General features: G+C 44.3%; 1 protein-coding gene across 1 annotated transcript in view; it reads right to left on the bottom strand.

The window, feature by feature from the left end:
* Positions 1–4,242: 4,242 nt before the first annotated feature.
* LOC147890476 (ubiquitin carboxyl-terminal hydrolase 3-like) overlaps positions 4,243–22,882 on the bottom strand; it is a 33,049-nt gene continuing 14,409 nt past the window's right edge. The window contains exon 6 of the mRNA XM_087390408.1: positions 4,243–4,919. Within this exon, the coding sequence (XP_087246534.1) occupies positions 4,538–4,919 (382 nt within the window). The 3' untranslated portion in view covers positions 4,243–4,537. The remainder of the gene's footprint in view (positions 4,920–22,882) is intronic.

Genomic DNA, 22,882 nt, shown 5'->3' with positions numbered 1-22,882 from the left:
TCTCATATCTGAAGAGAACTTCAATCCTCCAAAGCCTTGTATCCCACTCTCTCTCCTCATCTCCCTCCTATGAGCTGATTCCAAGGTGTATCCTGTCACACTGAGTCACTAGTGCCCTCTCTAGGTTGTCATGTGTCTTAATATAGAAAATCAAGTCTGTCGCTGTAGGTTTCCAAAAATCCCCCTAGATCAAACCAAAGGATACAATCACAGTTCAACATTGCCATACTCAAATCTATTTTGTGCTCTTATCTCATGGGTCAGACACAGTCATTTTGTTGTCCACCTCCCCTTCCGTTTCTGCTCTCTCAGATAATCTCTTTACCATCTCTGTAGGCAACACATGTCCCTGCTTGTCGAGCTACCATCACACATACCCTCCCTTCTCTCTGGTGCTCTTGTTGTAGGAGTGTGAGATCATCACCCAAGTATATACTAGTTTCTTCAATGTTTCCCTCATGCTCATGAGGGTGGACCCGTCCATTGCTCTCCAGAGTTTCATCACCAGTGGCCTTATCGGTTCCTCAACCTTGTCCACTCTCCCGGCAAGAGTTGTCTCAGATGTGAGGTTGATACCCATCTTGATGAACAAAGTTTTAGCATCTACCATTGGAGTATCTCCTAAGACATTTAAAGCCTTGCCATTCCGACTCTTTTCTTCTTCCAGTGCATCAAAGATAAACTCCTTGGGAACCAACGATCCCTTTTTGACCAGTTGCTTCCATTCCAGCATCTCTACTTTCCCCTCGGTAAGCTATTGCTCAAATAGAGCATGCTTTCCCTACATGGTTGCGTACATGGTTGACATATCTTTCTTGATTAGTTCATTTTCTAATTTCAAATTATTCATTCTTTTGTAGATCTTCCATTCCAGCACATCCGCTTTCCCCTCAATAAGCTATTCTGTGAATATAGCATGCTTTCCCTGCATGGTGACCTGCGTGGTTGCCATCTCTTTCTTGAGTAGTTCATTTTCTAATTTCAAATTATTCAATTCTTTTGTAGGCCCCCTCTACTCCATTCTTCATGTCTCTGAGCTGCTGCAATTCAGTTCTGTTGCATGGATTTTGTCTGCGAGACTAGCTTTTTTTAACTGCCATTCAACTTTTTCCTTCTCCAATTCATCTCTCTTGTTTTTCTCCTTCCTCCATTCCTCTTGCATACCCCCTGCCCCCCCTCCCCCCTCTTGTTTCTTGATCTCAGTCCATGTTTTATTCACATCTGCTTTCTTAGCTAGTAGTGCCACATTGGTAGCCTCTAGGCTGTCAATCTTCTCAATCTAAACCAAGCAGATTTTATTGAGGTGAGCAATAATATCAGAGGTAGTAATTTCAAGTGCCTCCTTCCCCCATGTGTCTTTTTTAGACATCCCCATTTACCCATCATAGACAATAAATATGCTCTATCTCTGACAGTCTGACTATTTGATAGTTCTCCAAATGCCATATTTGTAGGCTATTTGCTTGTACCTTACATACTTGTGTGTCTTGGTTGTAGCCAGGGGTGGTCCACAGGGTTCAACAAATACTCCCTACTTTCTTTCAACAATGCATTGGAGAGACCTAGCACACAAGAAAGCTAAGAAAACTATTGTAGGACTGATGGCGCATAGGTTGGGAGATGGCCGAGGAGTTAACTATTCGTGGACAGGAAAGGAGCTCATGAGAGGCTGATGATGAGTCACTACAACTAGAGAGGCTGCTAGGCAAGAGGGGCTTACACAATCCACGACCTTGGGAAGGGACTGAGGCAAGAATTGCGAAGAGAGAGGAGAGAGAGAGAGAGAGAGAGAGAGAGAGAGAGAGAGAGAGAGAATTAAAAGTTTTCAAAAGACCAAAGGGTCTATGAGACTAAAAGAACCTGATACAATGAACTGAGGGGTGGAACCACTAAGCGGGCATTAACACCCATGACGAATACAAAAGAAAAACCATGATCCTAATCACAGACGAATTGATAGATAGGGAGAAAAAACTCTCTAAGCTCATGGTGTGGGAGTTGGCAAGGGCATCAACCCTAGGGGAGGGGCGTCGATGTCGTGGCATAAAACCTGTGATGGAGCACTAGCGACTATCAACATGTGGTCTGTTATGGTCTCTTGGCTATAACCCTACAACGAACAAGTACCACTGTCACTCATGTGGGTCGTCCCTTTGGTCTAGTGAGCATGCAAGGAAGGTCCCCTAATATATCTGTGCCCCACTGGCGAGTTTGAAGTATCTTTGACTCTGGCTGGAGTCATTGCAGTCGTCGTCTCCATGAGCCCTATTGATCGATGCTCTCTGGCAGCAGAAATTCCGTAATCATGCTCTGAGTGGAGTCAAACTGTGTGATCTCCCCCTATGTGTCCTGAGCAACTGCTCCTTGTGTCAGACGGCCTCATGAATTAAAGCCGTCAAGCATCTCTGGTCTGGGTAGGACGGGAGACTAGATAAGGATTCAAAACCATCCCTAACAAGGCAATGATAGCGACCTTTCATCTCATAGTACACACGACATTTGAAAGCAAAGTGCTCCTCTGACTCGACCTCCTGATGGTCGCGTAAGGTACAGATGCAACCCTCTTTGAGTATGCCCTTTGCCCAACCACTCTCGATACGGAGGCAACATATGAGACGTGAAATCGCCCGTTCGATATCCTAAGAGAGTGGAGGAGGTGGATCTATATGTGTACCTTGGTAGATTGATGAAGCCTTCTACTGTGATAGCATAGAACCTGTAATGAAGCATTGACAACTGTTGACATGTGCAGTCTGCGTGGTCTCTTGGCTATAGCCCTGAGGCGACCAAGTGCCACTGTCAGGCATGTCCCCTAATGTATCCCTGCCTCAAGCCGCTAGCAAGTTTGACATATCTTTAGCTCTAACTCAAGTTCTCGCAACCATCGTTTCCATGAGTCTTGCTAGTCGATGCTCTGACAACAAAAACTCAGTGATCATGCTTTGAGTGGAGTTAGACTATGTGTCTTGATCTCCTACGTGCCCTAAGCAACCACTTGCCATGTCAGATGGCCTCATGAATAAAGGCCACCAAGCATCTTTGCTATGGGTAGGACAAGAGACTACATAGGGATCCAAAACCCTCCCTAAAAAGGCAACGATAGCGACCTCTCATAGCAAAGTGCTCTTCTAACTCGATCTCCTGGTGATCGCATAAGGCACACATGCGACCCTCTCTATGTATGCCCCCTGCCCGATCGATATTCTCAAGGAGGGGGAAGATAGATCCACATGTACCCCGGTGGATTGACGATGTGTTCTATTGAAATCCGTAGGCAGTAGTCTCTATAGAAGATGAGCTCACATGGAGCTCACAAAGTGTCAGCCAAGTCCTGAATGCGTGTAGCTGTAAGAGATCCTCTCGATGAGTGGGATGGAGGGGGCCTCAATGATGTTCTAGAAGGGAGTAGGTCTCTCTATTTGAAGCCCCATGCTCTCAAACCATGTGCATGTACGTGCATACGAACACCTCTAGTCACCCTCTGCCGCCAGTGCCATGGGCGAGGATAAAGCCAACGAGGAAAGCCTACATCGCCCTATGGTAGACCCATACCGTCTATTGCAGTACAGATATGTGATGACCTGAAATGTTGCGCGCGCGCGCACACACACAGAGCATAAGGGATAAACTAATAAAAAGAGTTCAGCTTCTTCACAATATCCATGCAAATGTGAGAGCCCAAAGAGGACCACCGACTTTGAGACATTATTTTCAAAGTTACATTTTCACCTCATGACATGTGAGCGAGATGGAGGGGGCCTCGATGTTGTTCTAGAAGGGAGGTAGTCTCTCTATCTGGAGCCCCGTGCTCTCAAACCATCTGCATGTACGCGCATACAAACACCTCTAGTCACCCTCTGCCGCTAGTGCCATGGGTGAGGATAAAGCCAAGGAGGAAAGCCTACATCGCCCTATGGTAGAAGACCCATACTGTCTATTGCGGCACAGATATGTGATGACCTGAAATGTTGCAGAGAGAGAGAGAGAGAGAGAGAGAGAGAGAGAGAGAGTCTATTAACGTCCATTGGCTCCCAAGGAGTGCAAAAAGTAGCTCCCAAGGGGGGAGAGAGAGAGAGAGAGAGAGAGAGAGAGAGAGAGAGAGAGAGGGGGGGGGGGAGCATAAGGGATAAACTGATAAAAAGACTCCAGCTTCTTCACAATATCCATGCAAATGTGAGAGCCCAAAGAGAACCACCAACCCTGAGAATTATTTCAAGAGTTACATTTTCACATTTACTTTTTCATTGATTCAAAATGAAAGGTGAGAAAGATCTTGAAACTTATGATAGACATTGTTTTCTAATAGAAGGGCCCTTGAATATCTTCGTTCAGCCATGGATCGCACTGTGCTTATGACAATAAGCTCCACTTGATAATGTACATGTTCTTCACCTAAATACCATTTGAGGTACACCTTTCCCATCATATTCCCTTCATTTCCAAGCCACGTTATCATATGCAGGTCATAAGTGCATAATTGAGCTGAGATTTTACAGGATATATGTGTACACTAAGTGCTGTCGTAAAGCTAGCAATGTTACATTTGATCAACCCTCTCATAAAACAAAATATACCCATGCTCAGAGTTATTAGAATACTCCTGAGTAGACTCATCAATAATTTCAACGTTCTCATCATCAAAGAAAAGCCAATGGTTGTGGCTCTTCACCAAGCTGACATAATGACCATGGTTAGGGCCTGTACCAACGTGAACTACAACTGCAAATAGTGAATATTCTGCTTCTGAGCCAGGAGCATCATCTGTTGTGTTGCAAAGCTTCAACTCCAGTGGAAACACAACACGGTATGAAAGTTTCTTGTATCTGGCAAGTTGCTCAATGTACTTGAATCTCTTCAGATGCAGTGCAAGTATGCGAGGAGCAACCTTAATCTTCATTCTCTTTTGTGCCTCCTGCAAACTGCAGAATAACATCGAGAATGAAGCAAGGTACAGCACCAGAAAATCAATTTAATTAAATGCAATTTTAAGAGCCTTTTTGAGACTGCATTAGTGTGTGTGTGAAGGAGGAGCAAAAAGCTCCATTATTTTTATACCTCTTTTGCATCGAGAGCTAGGAATCTACATTCTTCTTAATTAAAGGTTCTTTCACACACAAAAAATGTGTATGTGCGCGCGCGCGTGTGTGTGTGAGAGAGAGAGAGAGAGAAAAGTCCTCATGGTATCAACACTGCTTCTGCTCTCAGTTTGTGCTTCTAGTCTTTGCATACTGCAGGAAAAGATCCCTGATCTCCTTTTGAGGACTTTTCAGTACACATACACACAGGCCGATACACAGTTTTATTACCAAAATTTCAGGTAGAAGTGCCAAAGCAAGGCAATTCCACAACAAAAAAGAGAGAAGCTAACAGCCATTATCCAATATCTCTTTCAGATGATTGATAAACCAGTACTGATTACAAGAAATTTCTCTCCTATAGCATTCTAAAAGAAATTTGCACTCAGACACTACAAAAGAAAGAAGAACATGTATTGGACCTTTGTTAGAAATGACCCAACAGAGGGTACACGCAGCGGAAATAATGCCCAGGAGCTCACACAGTGTGCGGTGTGGGTGTGGAATCACAAACTTCTTTACTTATGTGCAAACAATAGGTATGCAGACTCATCAATAGACAATGAACCAATCAGATAGAGAAACCACCAAAATATATATTTCCATCCACAACTATGGACACAATACAAGAGAGACACATCCAGAGTCCCACCAATGGTGTGGTCCTCTGATCTTACCACAAAGCCCTTCTCCTATCTGCTGGCTATCTCTAGACTAGAATCCGCGTGCTCCACCTCGAGCGTGAGTAGACTTTCCGTCTAGAATGATCTTCTCCACCTTGCTGTCTGGAAACCAGTCTAGGTGGGCAGCTTCCTGTTAGCTAAGTCTGCAGCACAAGGTACTTCTTTCTCCTCCTGACTGTAGGCCCAAAGATAGCCCTGCTGCTGCTCCTTCTGCTGGTGGAATTGCTGCTCCAGATGATGTCAAAATAAGGCCTGAATGGCCTCTTTATATAGGCCCCAGGGGGGGCTGATAAAAACCGACCAGCTTGGTACAGACTGGCCGACCAGACTGGCCGACCAGTCTGTGGCTGGTCCAGCCCTATAAGGCACACAAGCCAGGGCTTTCTGGCCCAAACTTCCAGGGCCCTTTGGCCTTCTTTTCAAGGCATAACGATGAGCCTGAGTTGATTAAAATGAAAGGGCAAGTAGCCAATCATGATGTGATTGTGTTGTTTGACTCAGCGTCAACACACAATGTAATCAACTCGAAGCTTATTAAGAGGCTCAAGTTGAAAACTAGTCCGTCTAACTATGCTTATACGGTCAGGATGGCGGACGGAAGTTCAACTGAAGTATGGGACCAAAGGGTTACCCAGTTAGAACTTCGAATTCAGGACTATGTTGAGAAGCTGGACTTTGAATTGACCAGACTTGCTCACGCAGATATAGCCCTAGGCATGGCTTGGCATTTTTGGAAAAATCTAGCCATTGATTGGAAGAAGCATATTTACCAGTTCAAGATGAACGGGGTAGAATATGTTTTGCGAGGTGAAAGGGATTTACCTCGAGGACCATTGATTTCAGCCATGGAAATTCGGAGGACTCCGAAAGAGTTTCTGTGTCTGTGTATAGCATCGGTAGAGTCGATTGATGATGCATCGACTAGCACTAAGGCTACCCAAGATGGGGAAATGGCCGAGTTGGCTAAAGAGATATCAGAGAAGTTCTCTGAATGTTTTAGGGATGAACTACCTTATGGGTTACCTCCAGAGCGGAAAGTTCAGCATAAGATTGAACTGATCCCGGGGGCAGAACCTGTAAATAGACCTCCCTATAGAATGAGCTTCATTGAAGAGGCGAAGGTGCGTAGACAACTGGAAGAATACCTCAAGTTGGGGCAGATTCAACCAAGTTTCTCACCTTTTGCTTCGCAAGTGATATTAAAGAAGAAAAAGGATGATACGTTTCGCCTCTGTATAGATTACAGAGCATTGAATAATATCACTGTTAAGCACAGGTATCCGATGGCTCGGATTGATGATTTGCTAGATGCATTACATGGAGCCGTGATTTTCCGCAAGATAGATCTTAAGTGTGGCTACCATTAGATCCGGATTAGAGCTGAGGATGTGCATAAAGCCGCTTTCAGAAGCAAGTTTGGTCATTATGAGTTTTTGGTAATGCCCTTCGGACTTACCAATGCTCCAGCGACATTCGTCATGCTTCTGAACGATTTACCACGTCCGTATATCGGAAAGTTTGTAGTACATTTTATTGACAATATTCTAGTGTTCAGTAAAAGTATTACTGAGCATCGTGAACACTTGAGAATAGTGTTCAGTACTTTGAGGAAAGCCAGTCTTTATGTAAATAAAAAGAAAACTATACTGTGTATGGTTAGGCTTGAATATTTAGGGTTCATAATTACTCCACAGGGAGTAGGAATGGATCCGAAGAAAGTGGCTGCGATACTGACTTGGCCAATCCCTCAGAGTCTGACTGCGTTTTTCAATCATTCTTGGGATTTGTCCAGTTTTATAGAAGGCATATCAAAGGATATTCCGAAATAGTATCGCCATTGACTGATCTAACCTCACATAAAGTACCTTTTATTTGGAGACAGAATCAACAAGAAAGTTTTAACTCCATAAAACAAGCTATGGTCACAGGACCGGTGTTAAAAATAGTTGATCCCCAGAAACCGTTGTTCCTGGAAACCGATGCAAGTGGCATTGCAATAGGAGCAGTTCTCCTTCAAGAGGGAAGGCCAGTAGCCTTTGAAAGCAAGAAGCTTTCTCCCTCTCAAAGGAATTGGCCAACTCATGAATTGGAGTTGTATGCTGTTATCCATGCTTTGAAAACATGGAGGCATTATTTGTATGGTTCAGAGTTTTATGTGGATGTGGATCATGATACTCTGAAACATTTTTCTAAACAGCCTGACTTGAGGAGCCGCCAAGCTAGGTGGGCAGAGCTCATGCAGGAGTTTAATTTCAAGATTCGGTACCGAAGAGGAAAAGATAATAAGGTTGCTGATGCGTTGTCTCGCATTATGCACAACCTGAGTTTCACGGTATTAGAGAGTGCTCTAATGACCGAGATTAGAGAAACTCAAAAGGTGGACGAGTTTGTCCAGAGCTTATGGCCTAAGGCTCATGTGTTAAAACCCGGAGAAAATGAAAAGGATGACCTGGCATCCAGAAAAGGCCTAACTTATGCAAGATATACCATAAGGGATGGTATGCTAGAAAGAAATGGCAAGGTTGTAGTACCTAGTCAGAATAATCTCAGGCAGAGAGTCATTCGACAGTGCCATGATAGCCCGTGTGCGGGACATCCAGGAGTCGAGAAGACATATGATCTCGTGAAGCGAGACTTCTTTTGGCAAAAGATAAAAAAGCATATTCATGAATATGTGACACGGTGTTTCTCGTGTCAGGTAAGTAAGGCCGAGCGGGTGAAGCCACCCGGTCTTTTACAGCCCTTGGAGATACCACTAAGTAAGTGGGAGAGCATTTCCATGGACTTTATTGTAGGGCTTCCTACGACACAAGGAGGGTATGATTCTATCCTTGTGGTGGTCGATCGTCTAACCAAGATGGCTCACTTCATTCCGACTAGGGAGTCTGTTAGTGCCCCGCAAGTGGCGGATTTGTTTATTAGATATATATTTCGTCTGCATGGATTGCCTAGATCCATAGTGTCAGATAGAGATGTCAGATTTACCGGTCATTTTTAGATAGCGGTATTTGAGACACTAAGGACTGAGTTGGGAATGAGTAGTGGGGATCATCCGGAGACGGATGGTCAGACGGAGAGAGTCAACCAGACTTTAGAGGATATGCTGAGGGCATATGTGTCATTGAGGCAACATACGTGGGACAAGTGGTTGCCTAGATCCATAGTGTCAGACAGAGATGTCAGATTTACCGGTCATTTTTGGATAGCGGTATTTGAGACACTAAGGACTGAGTTGGGAATGAGTAGTGGGGATCATCCGGAGACGGATGGTCAGACGGAGAGAGTCAACCAGACTTTAGAGGATATGCTGAGGGCATATGTGTCATTGAGGCAACATACGTGGGACAAGTGGTTGCCATTGTTGGAGTTTGCCTACAATGATAGAAAACATTTCTCTACAGGGTTCAGTCCGTTTGAGCTGAACTATGGTTATAGACCAGCAAATCCAACTATAGTTGGAGTACCTCAGAAAGTGCCTAGTGCCGCGAACTTTGTGGTTCAGATGCGGGAGATGCTAGCACTTGCGAGAGCTAATATCCGCCAGGCTATGGATAGAGCCAAGGTGTATGCAGATGAAAACCGGTCTATAAGAGTATTTAAGGAAGGAGAAAAAGTTTTTCTCAGAGTTCCTTTGCACTCGAAGCCGTTGACTTCAGGAGAGTGTGCTAAGTTATCACCTCGACACTGTGGGCCGTGGTTAATTCTAAAAAGAATAGGCAAGGTAGCCTATAAATTAGAATTACCACCGGGGTGTAAGGTGCATCCAGTGTTTCATGTTTCTCGTTTAAAAAAATTTTTACATACTGGTGACTCACTAATCGAAGGTGTGGTTTTGTTTCAGGAGATAGAGGATAATGCAAGACGCAAACCAACAAGAATCCTAGACCGAGGAACAATGCAAGTGCGCAATCGGAAGATCCCCACGGTGTTGGTTGCATGGCATGGTCTACCTCTATCGGAAGCTATCTATCGGAAGCTACCTATCGGAAGCTACCTCGGAATCCGTAAACCAGTTACGGAGAGTGTTCCCAGATTCATCATCGAGGACGCTGATGCTTGAAGAGGGAAGGAATGTTATGCTCTAGCCGAGATGGCATGACCTCAGAAAGATCGGTGGGCATTTTCTCTTAGATGACCGACTTCTGTAATATTTAATGTGCGTAAATAAAATGGTCAAGAGAAGTAACTGCCAAGGTCCTAGGTGAGGGTGAAATGGCATTGACTAGGTGGTTCTAAGTGCTAAGGCCTAGGTGCACCTAAATGTGTAATAATGCCAAGGGGCAAATGGTTTAATTGTGCCCCAAGAGAGGGGTAAATGGTGTACCAAGAAAAGGGGCTAAAATGATGACATGTGGCAGAGGGAACCATCTAGGGAGTTGTGGGTTTTGTGGATAGGCATGAGACAAAGAAATTACGTATCTGAGAAAAATGCGATCCACGAGAGTAAGGCTGGGTGGAAAAACGATATGCCATCACCCGTGATTGAGTTTGATTATGGTAGAGATAGAATAGGTTCATTTCATCGGGCCAGAAAAAGCAGGTCTAGGCATGCAGGAAATGGGCCAGAACAGTGCACAGGCAGTACGCTGCCATGTGACAGCCATGCGCCTATTTTGGGCAAATGTGTGTTCAGGGGCCTCGAACCCTATAAAAGGGGCCCTAGCCCTGGAGCCTATCCATTCTACAAAGCCCCTCTACTGGCGGTATACAAGGGCAGCAGAGAGGCCAAGTATCATCTACAGAGTGGGTAGAATAGTCGGCAAATCACCTACAAGGTGAAGAGCAGTACCCTGCACTTAGGATTTACAGGTTCTCAGATTGGCTGCCATTCCAGCAGCAAGCAGATCTGAGATTGGTGGACCACTCAGTCTGCAAGTCTTCATCAGGAAGAGCAGCAGCCAGGAGCACACCACATCCCATTCAAGCTCTAGGAGAGCACACAGGCTGACGAAGATTTAAGGTGCCTGCAGGAGTTAGATGACAATTTTGGGTGGTCGAGGTCCACATCTAGGCAGGTACCTTGTCTGCTAGATGGTGGCACACTGAACACATACTTTTGTATCAGGTTTTGTCCATTTGATTGGGGCAATCGATAGATACATTATCTATTGTTCTACTCTACTGTTGCATTGTTCAAAGATCTAAGTCTGTATGCGTCTCTGTATGCACTTGTAAACATTAAGGAAAGAAGTGTGAGTTGAATTAGTACCGTGTGGTTTACAGGCATACGCTTTCATTTATATTCCGCTGGGGGGAGCGTTGGCCCTCTATTTTTTAAAACTTTATCTTTCTACAGTCCCTCCCATAATGTCCAAGTTGGTCACAGTAGAAGTATTTCTTCTTTCTCTTGGTTCCTCGTCCAAAAGAGGCCTTGTCATCAGATTTATCCTCTTTTTTCTTGCTGGGCTTGCACCATTATTTCCATTATAGATCCTCGCCCTAGCCTCCTCCTGTACCAACATAGCCTAGAGGTTAGCAATCCTTCGTGAAGAATCATGATAACTTCCTCCAGCTCTTTAAAGTGAGAAGCCTTGATCATTCTGAAGTCATAAGGCTGGTTTCAAAGGTTTTGATGCTCTTCTGCAACATATTGAGCACGAGCATCGGCAACTGAACCAGGCCCACCTTATGACCAACTACTCTGAGTTAATCTATCATCACCTTCACTTTTGTGAGGTAGTCACGTACTCTATCTCCCTCCTCCATCCTCATGGTGGACAGTTGATTCTAGAGGTTGAGTTTCCTCGAGTATTGTTCATTTCATTCAGGTCCTTTAGGCCACGATTCCTTCTAAGCATCCACCAATACCATGTGCTGAATCACCCTTTTGCTATCACTCCTCAATCCTCATGGCGGACAGTTGATTCTAGAGGTTGAGTTTCCTTAAGTATTATTCGGTCCTTCAGGATGTCCCACAATTCCTTCGAAGTATCCGCCAATAGCATATGCAGAATAACACTATTATCCTCATGATCATTGACAACACTTCAGCATCCCTTTCTTCCCACTCTTCTCCCTCGTTTGGATCATTCAGTTTGGTTACCTTTTGTTGCCGCATCCACTTCGTCTTCGGGCTCCAAATCAGCACCTTCCACGACTTCCTTTGCCACCAGGTGGCTCTGTAGCTTCACCTTCCAAATACATCCAGCTTGCTCACTTCTCCAAAGTTTGGGATTGGTGCATGTGTTGCCATTGGACTTTCCTCTTCGGAGAATGACTTCGATTTCCACAAGCCTCAGAAGTAAGTCCTCTTTCCAAAGGTCCTAAGCTCCAAGCTCCACGCACTCGTGAATCTTCATCAGGGCTCTAATACCATTACCATGTTATAAAACAAAGATGGAGGTTGCTTGCTATAGCCGACACTCCTACCAGCAGAAGAATGTATAGCCCCAGAATCACCCAATGCTAAAATCAAATCTCGCTCCTTTGTGTTGTGGACACACGTGTGGATATAGATAGAGAGAGAGACAGAAACAAACCTTGAGCAGTAAAACATGTATTATAAATTGCTCCAAAGATGAACAAAACCTGATACAAAAGCGTGCTTAGTGTGTCACCATCTAGCAGCTAAGATGCTACTTAAATGTGGCCCCTTGGAACCTTCAAAGTTGTCTTTTACCTCCTCTTGGCACTTTCAATCCTTTGTCAGCTTGTGTGCTCCTATGGAGATTCAGTAGTTACATAGACAACGCACAGAATGATCTCCATCCCTGGCCTCCTTGTTGTTGCAACTGCACAAAATTGTGAGGCTCGTTGAATGAATACCAAGGTTGTCACTGGGTCTTTTTATGGGGCTAGAGCCCTGCTGATGTAGCCAATCACATCTACAGACTAACCTGCTCAACTGGGAAACGGTTCGCATACCTTATTTTCAAATTCCCTAACCTCAAAACCAAAGAGGTTGACTGACATATACCTCCTCAAGCAAGTTACCATGAAGAAAGACAACCTTAATGACCACTTGATGCACTTTCCAATGCCTGTGAGCTGCAATAGCAATGACACAACGATAGTAGTGATACGTGAATTGGGGGCAAAAGTTTTTTCAAAGTCAATGCCTTGCTATTGAGCATAGCCCTTGGCAACAAGACGGGCTCTGTAGAAGTCCACATTGCCTTCGTATATCTAGAATCCAGGAACATGCCCAAACTCATCCTCTAAAAACACAACATAGTGCACTTTCAATCTCATAATCGTCACTCATAAGGTTGAAAATCATAAACTCCATCACGCATAGTAGGGACTAGCTACTATGACATCCCCACTAACATCATCAACGCCCAACAGTGGATGTAGACCATAGTATGAACATATGCTCTCACATATACAAATCCACACACCCACACATACTTAAGCATCCATTTATACAAAGTCTTCGTACTGAGTTTCTATTGGCACTCCGGAGGTGAAGGGCAGACTCAGCTATGACGAAGGCTAACTAACACTACCTTCATAGCATCCCAATGCCTATGAGCTGCAATAGCAATGACACAACGAATAGTAGTGATGCGTGAAGTGGGGACAAAAGTTTCCTCAAAGTCAATGCCCTGCTACTTAGCATAGCTCTTGGCAACACTACTGGCTCTGTAGCGTCAACACTGCCATCGGAGCTCCGATTCAGTTTATAGATACACTTTGTGCCAATAGCAAGCTTCCTAGGAGGCAAGTCACACAACTCCCAAGTGCCATTGTGGTGAATGGAATATAAGTCTACCTTCGTAGCATCCATCCTTGTGGAATAAAGGCTCTTCATTACAGGCTGCGGCAATCAATGCAACATTCAATGGCCATGCATCTGACATTGTGCACCTCTAGTATGGGCAGCCAAAGGTTCAGCCTGGTTGCTGTCCTTCAGTGTATCCAACAGCCATCTCCGGACTGGTTTGTGGTCTAATAACAGCCCTCCCCTTAGTAACTACTTGCTCAGTGACATTGTCCTTAATAGACCACTCTGTGGCTGAGAATAATTTGGAGTGGGGAGATTAAAATTCTCCAATGGCTTATATCAATCTGTACCGGACTTGAAAAGGGACAGCAATGTGTCAAAGACATATGAGGCAGTCCAGCCAAGGTAAAGCTAAGCCCTCAACAAAGACGACAATTACTTCACATGTGTGTTGCCACTTAGCCCTGGCATGGCCTTCTAGACTAGTTAGGACCATTTAGTCCTATTGTTGCAAAAACTCTGATTGATTTGGTTTCTCAGTGTGAGAATCCTAGAAGTGTTCTTGGACTCATAGAGAGCTGCGCCACTTATTGACATTACATTGGTCATTGCCTGGAATTTATCAATAATTCTAACACCCCCCTATGGTGCCAATGTCATGTACGAGGAAATGATCAATCACCAAAAGGAGATAAGTTCAGGGCATTGCGAAATGCCCCAAACTTCTCACGTGGAAGTGCTTTGGTGAAGATGTCTGCAACATTGTCATGTGTTGACAAATAGATCATACTGATCTCTCCTGCATGCAACTTCTCTCTGACATAGTGATAGTGAACCTCAATGTGCTTCGTGCCAGCATGAAACACACGATTCTTTGCCACTGCTATAGCACTCTAACTATCAGTGAGAATCGGAGAAGGACCCTCCAATGAAAGATGAGGATCAGCAAGCAAACAACGCAGCCAAACACATTCAATTGTCGCTGTGAAAGCTGCCCTGTACTCAGCTTCAAATGAGGAAGTAGCCACAGTAGATTGCTCCTTCTCAGCCAAGAAATGCAAGCTTTGCCCAAAAAGAAACAATTACCACTTGTGGACTGTCTAGTGTCATAGTCTCTAGCCCAATCTGAATCACTGTAAGCATGCATCTACAAGTCACCCCCCCTGGGAAACATCAAGCCATAAGACTGTGTGCCTTGCAAGTAACGGAAGATGCGTTTTACAGCCTGCCAATGTGTTGTCTTTGGGCTGTGCATATACCTACTCACCTGAGATACTGCAAACTGACTATCAGGCCATGTATTGCACAGATATATGAGGCATCTAGACGCTTGACTGTAGAGTGTGGCATCTACAGATTCTCTTGCATCATACATTGTAAGCCTCAGCCCTGGATCCATGGAAGTAGCTATAGGCTTGCAATCTTGCATCCTGAATCTATCCAAGAGTTTTTGAACATACTTGGATTGAGACATAATGCTACCACATCTCTCTTGAATGAATTGGATCCCCAAATAATAATGTAGCATGCCCACATCTGACATGTCAAAAGTGGCTCTCAATTCAGCCTTGAAATCTGCAATTTTATCACCATTTGGCCCTGTAAGCTAGGTCATCTACATAAAGAATTATGATCATGGTTTCCCCCCCATCGTTCTTGATGTAGAGGGTACTTTTAGTTGGACTATTGCTGAAACCCTTGCTAGATAGAAAGGCATCTATCTTTGCATACCAAGCACGAGGAGCCTGTTTCAGCCCATATAAAGCTTTATGCAGCTTACATACCTTACGTGCATCATCTGATACCGCAAAGCCTGGAGGTGGTTTCACATACACCTCTTTCAACAAGTCTCCATTTAAAAATGCTCTTTTTATGTCCAACTAATGGACTTTCCAATCCAAATGTGCAGCCATGCCAATAACATTTCTGATGGTTGTCATCCTGGATGTAGGAGCAAATGTCTCCTCATAATCAATGCCCTTTTGCTGAGCATATCATTTGGCAACCAGCCTTGCTTTGTACCTGTCAATGGATCCATCGGGGTTCCGTTTGACCTTGAAAACCCATTTTGTACCGATGGCATGCTTACCTGGTGGCAAATCCACAACAGCCCAAGTCTAATTTATCTCTATGGACTACAACTCATTGTGCATGGCTTGCATCCAATGCACATTATCTTTTGCTTCTTTAAAAGAGTCAGGCTCCTCTTCATCAAGAAAAGTCCCTGCATAAGCTGTCTCAACTGAAAGAGCCCCCCTTGCGTGCCTTACTGCACTACGAGTCTTGCCAGGCAATGGAGCCTCAAGCCTACTCTCCTTGAGAATCTGAAGCAACCAATTCGGGGCTGTTTTGGCTGCGTGTATCTCTTGAATCTCTTGCCTGACAACTTCATCCACACCCTGAGGTGGTACTAAATCAGCCGGTGGCTGAATCAGGGCATGTGGATCTGGAGGAGGTGGCTGTAAATTCTAAGTTTCAACAGGGGAACCAAATGCGATAGGAAGCATCCCCTCAAACAAATCATCTGAAGAAGCTGGAATCTGAAATTCAGCATGTGTATGTGCTGAATTTTCAGAGAATATAACTTCTCTACTAACAAAAATCTTGCGTGTAGCAGGATTGTAGAGACGATAGCCTTTGCTTTGTGAACTATATCCCACAAAAATGCATTTGAGTGCCTTACCTGACAACTTGTGTTTAAACTCCACAGGCACGTGGGCATATGCAACACAACCAAAAACTCCACTGAAGGCTTTCTCCCTTGTCATGCCTCATAGGGAGTGACTGTCTTCAAAGCCTTTGTAGGAGCCCAATTCAAAATATAATTGGCACACATCAGGCCTTCAAGCCAAAACCTGTGAGGCATTTTCTTACTTGTGGGCATGCATCTATCCATCTCCATGGCAATGCGATTCTTCCGCTCAGTTTTGCCATTCTGTTGAGGTGTAAGCCTCATTGTAAGCTGATGCGTGATGCGTTTCTCCTTCAAAAACGTCTAAAATTCATGAGACATATACTCTCCCCCTCGATCTGTGCGAAGTGTCTGCACCTTGAGTCCTGTCTCATTCTCAACCATAGCCACAAAGTGTTTGAAATGCATAAACACTTCTGATTTTGCCTTAAGACCATAGACCCAAGTGTAGTTGGTTAAGTCATCTATGAATGTAACAAAATAGAGATAACCCCCAAAAGCAGGTGTCCTCATGGGACCGCAAACATTACTGTGAATAAGCTGTAATTTCCGTGTAGCTTTCACTGCACCATCCTTCTTGAAGGGAAGTCTATGCATCTTGCCAAGGATGCAACCTTCACATGCATGTGGAGGAGGCGACTCCAAAGGAGGCAATGCATCAACCATACCATGCCTCTGAAGTGTCATTAAGCTGCCACAGCTCATGTGCCCACACCTGGCATGCCATAACTCCGCATTCTGCATCACAGCAGTGGGAGTGCTAATTGATAATGCAAGATCGGATCTTTTTTCATATAGATCAAGCTGAAAAAGACCCCGACACAAAGTGGCACACAACATCAAAGCATAGTCATTCTCTTTGTCTTTGACTGCGCACTTGTCATCATCAAAAACTACCTGAAATCCTCCTCTATTGAGTGAGGACACTGAAAGCAAATTCTTCTTTATCCTTGGCACATTGAGAACATGTGAAATTCTGAAATATGTGCCATCAGTGGATGTGAGAATAATGTCTCCCACTCCACACACTGAATAAGAAGAATTATTTGCACAAGTCACCTTCTTTTTGGTGGGTGGAGGATGCAGAGATACAAATAGACTCTTCTTGGAAGTGATGTGCTTTGAAGCACCACTGTCAAAATACCAAGTATGAAGTGTCTCATCGACACTAAGAGAGCATGCATCCTTTGAAGGATTATAATTGCAAGTCAAGAAAGCATATGGGTCATCATCATTAGTGGCTGTAGCATCTGAACTACCCACTGAAAAATCTGAAGTGCAAGACAAAAAGGCATAGTGCTCTTCCACAAAGTTGGCTGCAACATCTCCCCCATCATGAGAATGTGGGGCTGATGCATCTGACACAGTCATACCGGAATCCCTTTTCTTCTCTTTGGCTATGCGCTTCTTGCATTCTCCAATATAATGACCTGGCTTCTTGCAATAATGATAGATGCCCTTTTTTTCTGCTTATTTGTATCACCCTTTGCCTTATAAGAGGGCTGTCCTGAATCAGCTTTATGCTGATTTGTGGGCTGATTGGCATATGGTTTTTGCTGCCCTTTATCCTTGGGCTTGAACTTGGAGAGCATGGCATGCTCGCCAACCCGGGTTGCCATATTTCTACGAGTCTGCTCCTCCTGCAACAGAATCCCTACCAACTCGTGAAAAGAGAGAGGATTGCTGCCCCCCCTCAATGACAAATTCGGCGAGGTGTGGAAACCGAGATAGGACTTCGGAAGAGAGTTCAGAGTGGTGGTGATCATCTCTACATCCGGAATGACTTCATCAATATTCAGCAATTGTTCCCTCAAGTCCTGAAGCTTTGTGAGGTGGGAATTCATGGAATCTCCCTCATCCATATGTATATGGGAAAGCTCTCGCTTTAGAAAGGAAACCCTGGCATCATTTCTTGCTGCAAACATACTCTCTAGTATCTCCCAAGCTGCCATAGATGTCTTGCATGACCGAATATGAGGTATAATGAACCTCTTGACAGAAAGAGAAATTACTGAAAGAGCTTGTGCATCTCTAAAGTCCCATCTTTTCTGCTCTGTTGTAAGAGCTCCTGGAGCAGCTGCTCCAACTACTTGTGCTGCATTTGCACCTCCACCCTTGCCTCCTGCTGTAGGAGTGACAGGTGTAGCCACTAGATCTAGTCTTGCTTCATCTCCATTGACATAATCCCAAAGATGTTTGCCAACCAAGATATTGCGAACCATGAAACTCCACAAGAAGTAGTTGGTGCTATCCAACTTATCCTCCTGTGTGAGAACTCCGAACACCTCATTGGGGTTGTTCTGAGCCATTTTCACCAAATAATCTCAAAAAATACAGCAAACTGACCCAGTAAAATCCCTTCCTGGGATGTAAAATGCAGAAGTAAAATCTGCAAAGAAAAATCTGCCCACAGTGACAAATATTGTCACAGCGTATCAAAGGTTCAAAATGCACTTCAATTATCTTGCAAATGCTCTCAAAATGCCAAAAAACATTGCAAAACTTGCCAATGTCTGCAATGTCACTCAAAATGAGTCCAAAATTGCCTGCAACAGTCCCAAAATGCTTGTACACTGCCAAATTGCATCAGAATGACAAAAGCCCCAATTTCTTCAGGAAAATTGCATCCAAAAGAGGGCAAATTGTCTGAAAGCCCCAAAAATGCAAGAAATTGCAATGTAAAGCAAAAAGCCCCAAACTTTTGCAAGAAATTGCAACCAAAAGGGGGCAAATTGCCTGAAAGCCCCAAATGTTGCCAAAATTACACTTGCCTGCAAAAGCCCCCATTTTCAGGAAGAAATTGAGCTGAAATTGGAGCAAATCCACGAAAATCCCCAAATTTTGCCAAAAACTCAATTTCACCAAATGTGCTCACACCTGCCCAATCCACAAAACGCAGAGTGCAAACTACACCTGCAAAGTGGCCCTTGCAAAGAATCATCTGCCGAAAAAGGCCCTACAAAGAAAACGGCTGATGCACGAAGCAAGAAGCAGGTTCAACATTGTACAATAGTACAGCGCTGATGCTATTGTACAAATGTACGAGCGCTTGTCCATACAATGTACGGACAACCGTACGTCTTGTACGGCTAGCGATGTACGGAGGACTCATAGGCAATTGTACGGCAAATGTTGACGCCTACTGTACGGATGGTGATTGAAGCTGGTACGGTACCTGTACTACAGTACGAGGCTGATTGCAGGTTTGTACGATCAAGTAGCGGGAGCTGTCTATTGTTAGCTAGTACAACAACAAGAACTCCAATGTGAGTTGAATGCGAGTTGTGGGGGCAAGGAAATGTGTTGGAACAGTCAAGGGGTGTGTGGTAAGGGATATATTGTTAGCCACCCATACCTGTACCAATGGTTGAACCATATGACCATAAGCCACTCCCACCTTTACTTCATCGTGCATTGGGTTGGCTCCCATCTTCACCCATAGCGTTTGTTCCCTTAATAGGAACCTAGGCTGAGCAAGGAGCATTGGGGGGGGCAAGTGGGAATGAGAGATCCTGCTTTGATACCACTATTGGATGCGGTGAGCAATGGAAGGAAGCTGGAAAGTAAGGTGGAGACAACAAGCTGGAGAAACTGAAGTGTACTTGCAATTGATAATGGGAGAGTACAATTGTGGCCACTATATGACCCAAACCACTTAAGACTAAATGTCTTAAGTGACTTAGGACTAAATGTCCTCAGTGTTAGAATTATTGATAAATTCTAGGCAGTGACCAATGTAATGTCAATAAGTGGGTTAGGGGCACTTTTCCCTCATTTAGAGGTTTTTCCCCCTAACCACAGTTATTTCACTAACTACGGTTAGTGAAGGATAAGGTTTGTCACTTAGACAAAACCTTATCCCCCCTTTGAATTGCTACACACTCTTCAATTGCATACTCAATGTTCAACTCTCACACTCTCTTGCTTCCTGCTCTCTCTCTCCATTTTTATCATTTGGTATCAGAGCAGGTTACCCTGCTTGTGAGCTCGACCCTCTCCATTCCAAGCTTGGGAGAACTAGTCTATACAGCTCTCGTCACTACACTCCATTTCTGCCGTACACCCAACGATGCTCCAGTCGTACAACTATCACAACCCGCCGTACAGGCGTCACTCAAAGGTGCCAAACAAACACTCCATTGCCTCCATTTGCAGAGCTCTACTGTCCCACGACTATCAGCGCCTCCATTCCAAGTGTTTTGGTGGCCAGACTTCTGCTCGAGCTGCTGCAATAGCCACGCAGGCATCTTGGAGCTGCTTCTTGACTTGACACTTGACACTTGACCTGTGACTAGTTGTTGGGATTTTAAGCAGCCAAATCGACGTCATATGCTACCAAAAGACCTTCCGTACAGGAGCAACTGCCCTCAGTTTCCATTTCAACTAATTTTGTTCCAACTAGAGCTGTCCGCACAGTCGTACGGATCCGTACAACTGTAAGGATTTCTTATACGTGTCTATACGGTGAGTTTCACAGCTGCCTGCAGCTTCTGTTTGTTTCTTCCTGCTGTTCCAACTTCCAAGTTCCAGTTTAGTTGTGTTTTGGGCTCCCATTTGCCTGTAACAGCTTGCTCTTGTAGATTAGCCAACTTGCTGATTTTTGGTTTGCTAGAACACTCAAAAATTGGGGCTTTTGGGTCACATTTGCTCACAATGCAAGCGATTTGCAAATTTGCAACGCCATTTGACTGAAACAATTACATTTAGGGCTTTTCTTGGATTTGCCCTCTTTTGGCACATTTGCCCTCTCCAAAATTTGGGGACTTTGCCAAAATTGCAGTCTTTTGCTCTCAGATTGCCTGGTATTTGACATTAAGACAGCTTTAATTCACGGTGATCTACTTGGAGAAGTCTATGCCAGACAACCTCCAAGCTTTGAGATTGAAGATTCTGAAAATCAGGTTTGCCAGCTGAAAAAGGCCCTTTATGGATTGAAGCACGCACCTCGGGCATGGGATGCCAAAATACATTCACATTTGTTATGCCTTTGATTTCAAAACAGCCCCACGAAGGCCACTCTTTATGTCCGGAAGAAAGAAACAGATTTTCAGCTTGTAATTCTATATGTGGATGACATGCTTAGTACAAGGCCAACATACACAGCATATTGCAGCTTTCAAAGCTGATTTGTAGAAACCATTTGCCATGACATATATGGGCAGGCTGCATTACAATCTTGGCATCTAGTTTGCTATTTTTGAGGGGGGCATGATGATGAGCCAGCTGCCGTTTCTCCTCCGAGGATGGAGTGACCCATTGGATGCTACCCTTTACCAGCAGGCTGTGGACTGCATTATCTATTTATGTCGCACCAGGCTTGATCTAAAATATGCATTGCCTCAGTTATGCAGGTTCATGCACAAACCTAGTACACAGCATTGGCCAACAATGAAACGCTTATCCCAATACTTGAAGGCAGGCAACGCAGCATTCGGTACTGTTATATGCTTTCATGGGCAGTGACTGGGTTGGTTGTTACGACACCCACGCATCTCACAGTGGCAATTGTTTCATGGTTGGCTCTTCATCCATTTCTTGGTCTAGGAAGAAGTAGCCCACAGTTGCTACTTCAAGTTTGTGAAGCTGAGTATAGGGCAGCCTTCACAACTACTGTAGAGTGTGTTGGGCTCCGCAAGTTACTTGGGGATCTTGATGTCAGCCAGGCATCTTCTACCATGATTACACCAACAACGAGAGTGCTTTGGCCAATCGCGCATAATCCTGTCTTTCATACGCATACCAAGAACATTGAGGTACACTATTTATCATACATTCCCACGGAGGATATCTTAACAGATCTTTTCACGAAGGCTCTGCCTTTGAACCTTTCAGCAAGCTTTACACTTGATACCATTTGTCACATGATTCTGCTTTCCTTGGTTACTATATCCATCACAGATGAACATGTGCAACCCCAATTTAGTTTCCAGGTAAACCTGAGATCTATCTTGCAAATTCTTCAGCTTGTTGTCTGCTCCTTGCATTCCAACTTCCTTCCATTGCTGCCTACATCCAACACTGTGCTAGGCTGGCTGGTACAATCTGTAGGCTTTACTTTCTGTGCTATAGCCAATCAAAATACACTTCACTACCTTATCCTTCAACTTGTGCCCTACCTGAGATCGTACATGAGCATATACCAAATGACCAAAGACCCTCATATGTAAAATGACTAGCTTATAGCTTGTCCATGCCTCATAGGATGTAAGGGTCTTCAATGCCCTGGTTGGTGCTCTATTCAGAACATATTTTGCACACATGATGGCATCCAGCAAAAATTTGTTGGGCAAAGACTTACCTTTTAACATGCACCTAGCCATCTCCATTATAGTCCAGTTATTCCACTCTGCAACTCCATTCTACTCCAGTGTATATGGCACTGTGCGCTGATGTATGATGCCGCAAGCTACTCGATAATCAGTAAACTCACAAGACATGTATTCACCCCCCTATTGGTATGACGTGCAAGTATCCACTTGGAAGCATGCAAAGACATCGGACTTAGATCTTAAAGCACAGATCCAAGTATGGCGGGTAAGTCATCCACAACAAAATAGTAAAATCCTCCAATGGATGATGTCTGCCTAGGATCACACACATCCCTGTGTATCAGATGCAATTTACGGGCTACACCAACAGTCCCATCCTTGCGAAAGGAGAACATATGCATCTTCCCCAATAAGAATCCCTCACAAATGCGTTTTGAAAGTGCATGCATTTTTGAAAGATCTACCACCATGTCCTGAGAATGCATCTTAATCAAGCT

The sequence above is a fragment of the Dipteris shenzhenensis genome, chromosome 19, assembly GCF_047967505.1.
Source record: "Dipteris shenzhenensis isolate YYH24624 ecotype China chromosome 19, Dip_SZ_1.0, whole genome shotgun sequence".
Lineage (NCBI taxonomy): Eukaryota > Viridiplantae > Streptophyta > Polypodiopsida > Gleicheniales > Dipteridaceae > Dipteris > Dipteris shenzhenensis.
Note: the sequence above shows the minus strand (reverse complement) of the source record. Positions and strands in the feature narration are given on the sequence as shown.